General features: G+C 37.4%; 1 protein-coding gene across 1 annotated transcript in view; it reads right to left on the minus strand.

The window, feature by feature from the left end:
- The window catches only part of Ctl1 (choline transporter-like protein 1), a 90,633-nt gene that overhangs the window by 60,388 nt on the left and 17,912 nt on the right, over positions 1-12,333 (minus strand). Inside the window, exons 6-7 of the mRNA XM_070104373.1 lie at positions 9,378-9,541; positions 874-963 (exon numbers count right to left, since the gene is read on the minus strand). Of these exons, the coding sequence (XP_069960474.1) occupies positions 874-963; positions 9,378-9,541 (254 nt within the window). The remainder of the gene's footprint in view (positions 1-873; positions 964-9,377; positions 9,542-12,333) is intronic.

Here is a 12,333-nt window from a genome sequence, read left to right on the forward strand (position 1 = left end):
CCATTCTATAAAATGAGACCAAGAAAACTAGAATACAACAATAAATACCATACGAAAATACAGTGCAAAGTTGCTGTTTTATGCCAAAAAAACGGTCAAAGTTTTTTTTTTCTCATTATGCACTGTGTGCTGCAGGATTTTTTTTATACCATGCACACTGACCACATAGACCCATTGTTTCATAAGGAGGCCTACCAGCCTTTTCCCGAGAGATTTGACGGCGCTAGAATTTATGCGTACTAGTACGTCAAAAACCCCTGCGCGTAAGACGTACTAGTACGGCCGAAACCCTCAAAGGGTTAATAACAAAGAATATTTTTTAGTGTCCTAAGATGATTAAAGAACTATATCAAGTGAAAACAACTGGTACAAATATATATTTTAACTTCCAGCTGATGAATTATTTTGACTGTACTTTTCCTACACATCTTCACAGTTCATGTTCTCTTAAATTTTTGGATTTGGAGAGACTAAGAATTCTTAAGCAAGCAGCATGAACAATGTATTCAAGAATTATAGGTTCCTAAATTATTATTGAATGGGTGAAATTAGTTTTTGAAAGAAATTATTTTCTGACATATTGTATGATCCCCCTCCCCATCGTAATTTTTAATACGTACTCTGAAGATTGGTTAGCACGTAGCAACTCACAGGGTCATTGTAACTGTGATGTTTGTGCACTTCTGGCAAGACAAAGTATGTGTAATGATCAACGTGTTTCGTCGGATCACCACACAATGGTGGGAAACAACTAAAGTGTTAAAAAAGTTAATTAAAGATGAGAATGATAAACATACAGAAACTCATTTTCAGTAAACTACATAAGTCACTTATGCACAGAACATGTAACTTACAGAAAGACTTTGGACTTACCAACTGAGGCCACTGACACAGCTATCATGACAGCATACGATACAATCCCAGCCAATAAATGCAAGCACAGCATCGTAGCACATGACAAGCCTGTTAGGACAAAGGAAAGATAGTGTGATTATTATTCATGTTTTAGGAACAACGAGGGTATCTTCAGAAATTATAAAGAAACTAACCTTCAATGAACAAAACGTATTTTACAATTTCTACTCTAATGTGCCAAGGGCATGACAACATCTAAACAATATGCTGACTTATGACATTATGACTTACAATGTTCTAACCTATGACATTCCACTTTTACAATACGGGCACTGTGGGACCAATTAATGAATTACAAACACAGACTCACTTTTCCAATAAGTAGGACTACCTATGATTTACTTTACGTTGAATCATAATTTCTTTTTTAACATGGCTGTTTCCCACTAAGGCAGTGTGACCCAAAAAGAAAGAAAAACCCAAAACATAGAAAAATTTTTATCATTCAACAACTTTTACCATCATTCATACATAATCACTGTCTTTGCAGAGGCACTCAGATACAAACAGCCAATATCCCAAACCCCTCCTTTAAAGTGCATGCACTGTACTTCCCACCTTGAGGACTCAAGTCCAGCTAACCGGTTTCCCTGAATCCCTTCACAAAATATTACTCTGCTCACACTCCAACAGATCATCAGTTTAGTTATGATTCTTCTTCTTTCAACAAACTGGACGTACCCCACTGAAGCAGGGTAGCCCCAAAAGAAAAATGAAAGTGTCTCTTTTTAACTTTAGTGATATATACAGGAGAAGGGGTTACTAGCCTCTTGCGCTGGCATTTTTGCTGCCTCTTATAACACACATGGCTTATGGAGGAAGGATTCTTCTCCACTCTCCAATGATGAATCATACAGAATAATATTTTATCTCTGTCAGCTTTTACTAAATGCACTGATATTATATATTATTTTTTTTTATTATCACACCGGCCGATTCCCACCAAGGCAGGGTGGCCCGAAAAAGAAAAACTTTCACCATCATTCACTCCATCACTGTCTTGCCAGAAGGGTGCTTTACACTACAGTTTTTAAACTGCAACATTAACACCCCTCCTTCAGAGTGCAGGCACTGTACTTCCCATCTCCAGGACTCAAGTCCGGCCTGCCGGTTTCCCTGAATCCCTTCATAAATGTTACTTTGCTCACACTCCAACAGCACGTCAAGTATTAAAAACCATTTGTCTCCATTCACTCCTATCAAACACGCTCATGCATGCCTGCTGGAAGTCCAAGCCCCTCGCACACAAAACCTCCTTTACCCCCTCCCTCCAACCCTTCCTAGGCCGACCCCTACCCCGCCTTCCTTCCACTACAGACTGATACACTCTTGAAGTCATTCTGTTTCGCTCCATTCTCTCTACATGTCCGAACCACCTCAACAACCCTTCCTCAGCCCTCTGGACAACAGTTTTGGTAATCCCGCACCTCCTCCTAACTTCCAAACTACGAATTCTCTGCATTATATTCACACCACACATTGCCCTCAGACATGACATCTCCACTGCCTCCAGCCTTCTCCTCGCTGCAACATTCATCACCCACGCTTCACACCCATATAAGAGCGTTGGTAAAACTATACTCTCATACATTCCCCTCTTTGCCTCCAAGGACAAAGTTCTTTGTCTCCACAGACTCCTAAGTGCACCCCTCACTCTTTTTCCCTCATCAATTCTATGATTCACCTCATCTTTCATAGACCCATCCGCTGACACGTCCACTCCCAAATATCTGAATACGTTCACCTCCTCCATACTCTCTCCCTCCAATCTGATATTCAATCTTTCATCACCTAATCTTTTTGTTATCCTCATAACCTTACTCTTTCCTGTATTCACCTTTAATTTTCTTCTTTTGCACACCCTACCAAATTCATCCACCAATCTCTGCAACTTCTCTTCAGAATCTCCCAAGAGCACAGTGTCATCAGCAAAGAGCAGCTGTGACAACTCCCACTTTGTGTGTGATTCTTTATCTTTTAACTCCACGCCTCTTGCCAAGACCCTTGCATTTACTTCTCTTACAACCCCATCTATAAATATATTAAACAACCACGGTGACATCACACATCCTTGTCTAAGGCCTACTTTTACTGGGAAAAAAATTCCCTCTTTCCTACATACTCTAACTTGAGCCTCACTATCCTCGTAAAAACTCTTCACTGCTTTCAGTAACCTACCTCCTACACCATACACTTGCAACATCTGCCACATTGCCCCCCTATCCACCCTGTCATACGCCTTTTCCAAATCCATAAATGCACTGATATATGAGTACATATCAGTGTGCATGTTTATTTTATGTGGATACAGATAGCTTACATTTCCTTGGTAAAGATTTTCATAGGGCTGAATTGGCTTGTTCGCAATATATCCCAGTTACCATTCTCTAAAATAAAACTTAAGAAAATGAGAGAGACAAAAAATAAAATTTGTGCCAATTATGAAGTAAAAAAAAATCTGGAAAATACATTCACCCAAAATGCTGAGTTAAAAAATCATAAAAATTATATAAAATTCTGATATTTTTCACTTGCCACTTCATAAAACTATATTTTATCTATACTATATCCCAACTGTATACATTGTGATGAGTATCCTTCTCATGGTATGTGTGCACTGAGAGCACCAGGGCATGCACATGTGGAGGTATTTTTTTTTTTTTTTTTAACACATTGGGTGTTTCCTACCAAGGCAGGGTGACCCAAAAAGAAAGAAAAACAAAAAGAAAGAAAGAAAAAATCCAAAAAGAAAGAAAAAAACTTACATCATTCAACACTTTCACCATCATTCATACATAATCACTGCCCTTGCAGAAGCGCTCAGATACAACAGTTTAGATGTCCCTCTAAATAGCCAATATCCCAAACCCCTCCTTTAAAGTCCAGGCATTGTACTTCCTACCTCCTGGACTCAAGTCTAGCTAACCAGTTTCCTGGTCAGTAATTATACATTTGAGAATTTACTTTAGTCCCAAAAGACCCAAATTTGGGATTAAAGTATTCTTGGCTGGTAGTAAACAAGTGACATGCAAGTTTAATGACCCTCATGTGTCAATAGGCTTAAGCCAATTAACTACTAACCTTATATCCCAAATTCAATGATGTAGCTCTATACATCAAATACTAAAAGCCAAAAGTTGAAAAAATCATAAGTGGAAGAAGACAGCAGTTTACATTACTTCACTGGCAAAATGTTGTCTAAAAAAGAATGCTTCTCCTGCAATAAGTGTCCTTCTACCATACATCAAATATCATTCACTACTTTTGTAAACAATGTACTTAACTAACTCTAGTTTAAAGGAATTATAAAAATAATAAACCATTTCATCATCCTGCAATACTTCATTGTAATCAGCGCAATTTTAACATGCTACAGGTCAGGTCCTCAATCTCCACTCAATTATTGCTTAAGAGGTAAAGATACAAGAAAGGGTAAAATAAATTAAAAAAAAAAAAAAACAAGGAGCATCATGGGTACAATTAGTGAACACTTTATCAACATCTGTGGTTCAAGATCCCTTGAACCTGCCACCAGCAGAAATAAGAACTATTGCTGGAACAGACAGGGTTTTCAAGATTAAACTGATCTTTGATCTCTTGCCTATTCCTGATAAGCCAGGTTGTGATGGCAGTTTAGAGCTGCAGGCTCCTAGCTATAACAGCCTGATTGACCAGGCAATCAATAAGAAGCCCTGGCTCTGGCTGGGCTGCAAAGGTATAACCCACAAAACCAGTCATATGCAGGATAAATGTAATACACATGAAAAACCTGTACTTGTGCAACACAAATGTGACTGGTTTTGAGAATTTTTCCTACCGAATGCAGTGCTGTATGACCCTTGTGGGTTTAGCACTTAGTTTTGAGTGTAAAACATTATAATCAATATATATTCACTCTCAATATCTGTAATCCACTCAAACATTAATCAATCCATTGTGTCAGCTTTAGGTTAATAATCAAAACTGCCATTCCTCTCTATTTAACTTATTAAAGCCATATAGCATGAACTAATAGAATATTCAATTCTCTTATATTCATTGTAAACTCCTAAATTTAAAATTACAATCACCTAAGTGACCACATGTTACTGCCTTATTAATCTTAAGTTAGTCTTAAGTTTGCCCGAAATGCTCTGCATATAAATGGGCTTTCGGCATACACACCCAATTGTCATACTCCTTTGTACAATCATTTATCATGCTGAAATAAACTTCTTATTAATAATAACAATAATCGTCCACTGAGAGCCGGTTCAACCAGACACGAGACCAGATACATACGACCAAGCAAATGATACCAGACACATAAGACTAAACACAGCTCTGAAGCTATCTCTAACAAAAGAGTGCAGAGCCCTGTAATGTACATGTATATGCCTATAAATGAAGTATGATGAAAGTGAACCAAGTGCATAAAATAGTGATGCAAAGATCATGCACAGCTATTACTCCAACACCTGTGGCAGGCAGTGGTGATTATCAGTGGTCCGGAATGATTAGTAGTCCAGGCATGGCTTGCTCCCAAGCATTCCGGATTCCTGATGCTATACTGTAATAAAAATAATAGTAATAACAATGATGTTATTTACCAAAAAAATTATTGGTAAAATATATTTCCAATGGACACGGGTGAGGGGAGGAAAAAGAGAATGAGAAAGGGAGAGAGAATGAGAGAGAAAGAGAGAGAATGAGAAAGAGAGAGAATGAAAGAGAGAGAGAAAATGCATCATCCTATTACATCACTGCCAGTGACTGCCATATCCTGGCCAAAAAGCAATAGCTTTCTTGGCATCAATTTGATTGCCTTCATATTTTGTTAAAACATCATAGTTTCTACAATTCTTCATTCAAGTTCTGATTTTAATCCTTCTTATCAAGCATGATTGTATAACTGGCCTTCCTGTTACATATACTGAAAAACAGACTCTCTTTAAGACATGCCAGAAAGTAAAGAGATGGCTCATCCAGAGATAAACAGGATGCCACCAGATAACTATCTACATCCTAAAATGTAAACAGCATGCTCTCTTCTCCTCTATATAGTATGATTTTTTGCAAATGTGACTGAAAACATGCGTGCAAAATTCTCTACTATGTGCTATGAAGGCCTTTCCAAATGCTATTCAATTCTGAATACACTTTTCCAACGACATTTACAAAATACTGCACTATGTAGAGGCCCTTTATATGAGAGCTGACAATGCTGGCTTTAATTTTTGTATGTTTATCCAATACAGACAAAAAAAAGTCACAAAAACTAAGAAAAAAAAAAAAAAAAAAAAAAAAGAAGGATGGGTACCATAAGTTGCATCTAATGTACTTGGATTCCAAAGCAAAAGCTTTCAACTAAGTTACCCTTGTATGAGAAATCTGAAAACTACAAAAGGTAGAAGGAACAAAATCATTACAATAGATAAGGTAGTTATAGGAAGTAGGTTGGTAGACAGCAACTGCCCAGGGAGGTACTACTGTCCTGCCAAGTGAGTGTAAAACAGAAACCTGTAATTGTTTTACATGATGGTAGGATTGCTGGTGTCTTTTTTCTGTCTCATAAACATGCAAGATTTCAGGCACGTCTTGCTACTTCTTACACTTAGGTCACACTACACATACATGTATACAAGCATATATATATATACACACACACCCCTCTGGGTTTTCTTCTATTTTCTTTCTAGTGCTTGTTCTTGTTTATTTCCTCTTATCTCCATGGGAAAGTGGAACAGAATTCTTCCTCCTTAAGCCATGCGTGTTGTAAGAGGCGGCTAAATGCAGGGAGCAAGGGGCTAGTAACACTTCTCCTGTATAAATTACTAAATTTAAAAAGAAAAACTTTTGTTTTTCTTTTCGGGCAACCCTGCCTTGGTGGGATATGGCCAGTTTGTTGAAAAAAACAAAAAAAAAAAGATAAGGTAGTTGTACTTCCAAACTCATCAACTTCCTTATTTGTAGGCTTCAATTATCCAATGTTTTTACTAGATGGGAAATCAGCAAATCCATGCAATTATCCTTTTTTTTTGTGGCACAATGGCTTTCCTACATTGTAATCTTTTTTTTTTATCATGGTCATTATTTCTCATGAATGTCAACATTTAACCCTTTGAGGGTTTCGGACGTACTAGTACGGCTTACGACCCAGGTTTTTTGACGTACTAGTACGCCTAAATTCTAGCGCCCTCAAATCTAGTGGGAGAAAGCTGGTAGGCCTTCATATGAAAGAATGGATCTATGTGGTCAGTGTGCACAGTCTAAAAAAAATCCTGCAGCACACAGTGCATAATGAGAAAAAAAAAACTTTGACCATTTTTTTGGAATAAAACAGCGACTTTGCACTGTATTTTCGTATGGTATTTATTGTTGTATTCTAGTTTTCTTGGTCTCATTTTATAGAATGGAAGACATATTACAGAAATTGAGATGATTTTGACTGGTTTTACAATGAAGGATACCTTGAAATTGAGCTCAAAGTAGCACAAATGTTCGATTTTTACCAAATTTCAAAAGTAAACAAATTGTGCCAAGCGTGCAATACACGTCAACTGGTGAGTCTAATATTCTTTCACAAGTGCGCCAATAATATTTATACCATTTTTTACACTAATGCAGTAGTCTGCATAACAGTAAATCTTATATTTTTTGTGAGAATAAAAATTCAAAGTGGAAAGCAAAAGAATATAAGAGGGGCCTTGAGACGTGACTAATGACCAGAGGAAATGTCATTTTAGTGCCAGGAATGTCTTTCTTGTTTATTCTAGACCCTATTCGGAAATTGGCATCTTTTGAAATTTGTGTGAAATTGGCAAAATTGCTAAATTCTGACCACTGTACTGGATAGTTGAATTTCATAAATGGGTGGTTTCTTGCACCCATTCAATAGAAAAAATGGAGTTCTAGCGAAATATTCATGTTTTTTGTCGACTAGTACAGTGGAATTGGCCGAAAATGGGGCTCAAAGTGGGCAAAATCGCCGATGCGTAAACATCACCGAGACCGCTAACTTTGCGAGAGCATAATTCCGTAAGTTTTCCATCAAATTTCAAACTTTTGGTGTCCTTGTGATCGGGAAAAGATTCTTTATCTTTTCATAAGAAAAAATATTTTTTTTTTTTTTTTAAATTTGGCTGACCCTGAGAACAAGTTTCGGAGAGGGCCTGTCGACCCTCAAAGGGTTAACAGACTAGAGTGCTATATTGCACCTATACTGTATATGGATTCTGAAACACAAAATGAATCCAAATCTAAAACAAAACTTTTTGCACGCTTACTGTGGCATTATTCATGGCTTCTAGTTTTGCAGGACCGTGAGTGATGTAACCCCCCCATTTCCTTGCTTAAATTTGTTGGGACTTTTTGCCAAAATCCCGCACTTAAGAGAGATACCTCTCCTAAGTGAAAGTTTTGATGAATTGTTCCAGCCACTTTACTATGATGTTTTTTTCTTTTGCAGGGATGACTATTTTTTTTGTCCGACATGAACAAACTGTGGTTTTAGCATTACACTCCCATTCATTTATACTTGTAGGGCCATACCACATGATGACAAAACGTTCTATCAACATGACATTGTTTAAAGTCATGGTAAGTTAGACACCTATGGGATGAGCATGAACCTTTCCAAAATCTAACAGATGCCCACAATATTAATCTACAGGGTGAAATACAGGTGTTATCATTGCTTCTAAATATAGTATAAAATAATAATAATCTTTATTTCTACAAGTACATGTATAACATATACAGACCATAGCTGACATCAATGACATACTATACAGAAAACCCCATGTAATGCAGAGCATTTTGGGCAAATAGATTAATTCTGTCCTCAGGATGCGACCCACACCAGTCAGCTATCACCCAGATAGCTATTTACTGCTAAGTGAAGATGGACAGCAAGGGACTGAACCATGGACCTCGATGTGTGAAATGAATGCGCAAGCAACTGAGCTAAAGAACACCTGAAATATTTTCATCTATGTTGGGAAACAACCCAAAAGTTTGAAGTCCTACTGAGTAACTGTAGTACAATGCAATTCAAAACAATTTGAGCATGATTACATGACAAATAAGTCCTCTCATTTTATAAAATGCAATATTAGTATCCAGGGAAAGCAACCTCAGAGATTATTGGTACTGTATGGAGTACCGGGTCACCCCTGCCTTGGTGGGAAATGGCCGATGTTAATAAAAAAAAATAAAAATATGGAGTTTGCAGGTGAAAGTTGACTTACTTTTCAGTTTCATTATCTCCCTGATCACATCCACTAGGATATTGTGCACTATTATTCTACATAATGATTTTAAAGGAAACTACTGTACTGCATTAATTATGGATCTAATGCAGTCGAATTTTACATTCGCATTACCTTTTTCTCACTGCTCACCTACTACAGTTTACACATCATTATAGTATATCCCAATACCTAAAAGGCAATAAAATAAAAAGTTTTTCCTCTGACTCTTACCTAAAGTAATAAACATAAAGATGAGAATGAGGCGCCATGAAGCATACAAGTCTGCTAACACTTGCTCCAGGATATCCATGGTGTTGAGATAACCATAAAGGTTATACAAGACCCCTTTTGGTCCTTCACCTTTTAATGGTACACACCGGTTGAGTACAGGATTGCTGAAGAAAATATTCACGGTTACAAGGTTATTCACAACCAAATGACACAGATAGTTGAGTACAGGATTGCTGGAAGAAAATCTTCATGGGTACAAGGTTATTCACAACCAAATGACACAATGGTTGAATACAGGATTACTAGAAGAAAATCTTCATGGTTACAAGGTTACTCACAACTAAATGACACACAACAGCTGAGTACAGGATTGCTGGAGGAAAATATTCATGGTTACTCATAACTTTCATTCCAGCAACAAAATATGCCTGAACTCTGAGGGGTGGGAATGTTACAGCTCGGAGGGTCATTCAAACTGTAATGTCCACACTTCTTACAAGACATCTCTGAATGAGTGGTGAATGAGTTTCTTTCTTTGGGTCACCCTGCCATGTTGGGAATTGCCTTTGTGATAAAAACAGCAAAAGATTCTCTTTAATGACTGCATACTCAAAAATTTCTAATAAATAAATTGAAACTAGCAATGATTATTTGCAAGTGCCAGCTTGTTTAATATTTGTATTAGGCCGAAGAGCATGTAAGCTAGTGTGAAAGTATCACTGAAATCTAGATTAAAAGTACTGCCAAAATAAGACATTAATCACATGAGGGATTTTTTTTTTTTTTAACACAGCAGCGGTCTCCCACTGAAGATGGGTGACCCGAAAAAGAATGAAGTTTTTCTTTTTTTCAATGAACCTGCTGTATCCCACCAAAGCAGGGTGACCTAAAAAAAAAAAAAGTTTTTCTTTTTAAATTTAGTAATAAATACAGAAGGGGTTACTGGCCTCTAGCTCCTGGCATTCAAGTTGCCTCTTACAATATGCATGGCTTACAGAGGAAGGATCCTTCTCCACTTCCCAGTGGAGAAGAGGGAATTTATGTTGCAGATAGGGAACTACTGGTAGATTCTAGAGAAATGGCAAAGCACTGACAATAAGGCGAGTAAGACACTGATCGCACAGGAGTTTTTACCGGTAAGTTTCAACACAAATTGGCTTTACTTGATACAGCCAATTTATGGTGAAGTGTTGTACCATTAAAGACTCCTCTGCAATCATTGCCTTGGCCAACTACTGATAGAAATGGGAAAATAGACAAAAGAAAAGTTGCACACTGCAAAAATATACAAAGTGAGAGAGAGAAAAATAAAAGCATTAAGCTGCGAACAGTTTGTCTGCAATGACAGCAAGACAAGTGATTTCCCCCATTTTCCTCCTAATTACTACTGAATGAAGAAGCTACAATCACAAATGCTACAAGGAGTACAAGCTATGTAAGTGGTGTCCAATATATCTAACAAGTGATGGCCAATACATCTAAAAAGTGGTGGTCCAATGTAAACCAAAAAATTTGGAAGAATGCAGTATATCATAAAGGTAATATAAGATTTAATAAGAAAATGGAGCATTCTGACAGAAAGGAATTACAATTCTTTCTTCTTTCCTTCAACGCGCCAGCCATATCCCACTGAGGTGGGGTGGCCCAAAAGGAAAAACGAAAGTTTCGCCTTTTAAATTTAGTAATATATACAGGAGAAGGGGTTACTAGCCCCTTGCTCCCGGCATTTTAGTCGCCTCTTACGACACACATGGTTTACGGAGGAAGAATTCTGTTCCACTTCCCCATGGAGATAAGAGAAAATAGACAAGAAAAAGAACTAGAAAGAAAATAGAAGAAAACCCAGAGGGGTATGTATATATATGCTTGTATATGTATGTGCAGTGTGACTTAGGTGTAAGTAGAAGTAGCAAGACGTACCTGAAATCTTGCATGTTTATGAAACAGAAAAAAGGACACCAGCAACCCTACCATCATGTAATACAATTACAGGCTTTCGTTTTACACTTACTTGGCAGGACGGTAGTACCTCCCTGGGTGGTTGCTGTCTACCAACCTACTACCAATAGGAATTACAATTATGTTGGTTAAAATATGGTAAATTATAAATGTCTACAACTAAATGGCAGTGGGGACAAAAGAAAAAAATTGTGGTTGGGAGGAAAGGAAAGATGGTGATGAGGACAAAACACTGGCTGAAAAGATGAATGTCACAGTTGATATAGCAAACTAGCATCAGTGAAGAAATCAAAGAGAGAACCTGCAACAAAGGCAGAATCTTCAGAGAAGAGGGTGGAGAAAGTAAGCATGTCAGGGCATTCGAATAAGTGAGTGTCTGAAATGAATTTTCGTGTTCTTTAATGAACAAAGTAACCAATGAAAAAAATACAGTAATGCAATATCAGAAGTCCCAAGGTAGAGATGCTCTCAATTTCCACCTGATATTTCTAGGTTTTAGGAAGGGTAGAGGATGTGCAGACCAAGTGTTTACATTGAAGCATATAAGTGAACAATATATCGATCAAGATAAGGAAGTTTTTGTTGCATTCATGGATTTAGAATAGGCATATGATAGGGTGGATAAGGAAACAATGTGGCAGATGTTGCAAGTGTATAGAATAGGTGGTAGTTTACTGAGAGCAGTTAAGAGTTTTTATGAGGATAATGTACCTCATGTTAGTGTATATAGGAGAGAAGATTATTTTCAAGTAAAAGTAAACCTTAGGCAGGGATGTGTGATGTCACCATGGTTGCTAATATATTTATAGATGAGGTTGTAAAAGAAATGAATGCTATGGTACTGCATTGGCAAATAGCAGAGTTGTCACTGCTATTTGCCAATGACACTGTGTTTTTGGAAGATTCTGAAGAGAAGTTGCAGAGGTTGGGATGACTTGGAGGGTGTATAAATCTGTAGTGGAGGGAAGGCGGGATAAAGACTGCCCTAGGAAAAGAC

This window comes from Cherax quadricarinatus, chromosome 91, assembly GCF_038502225.1.
Source record: "Cherax quadricarinatus isolate ZL_2023a chromosome 91, ASM3850222v1, whole genome shotgun sequence".
Taxonomy (NCBI): domain Eukaryota; kingdom Metazoa; phylum Arthropoda; class Malacostraca; order Decapoda; family Parastacidae; genus Cherax; species Cherax quadricarinatus.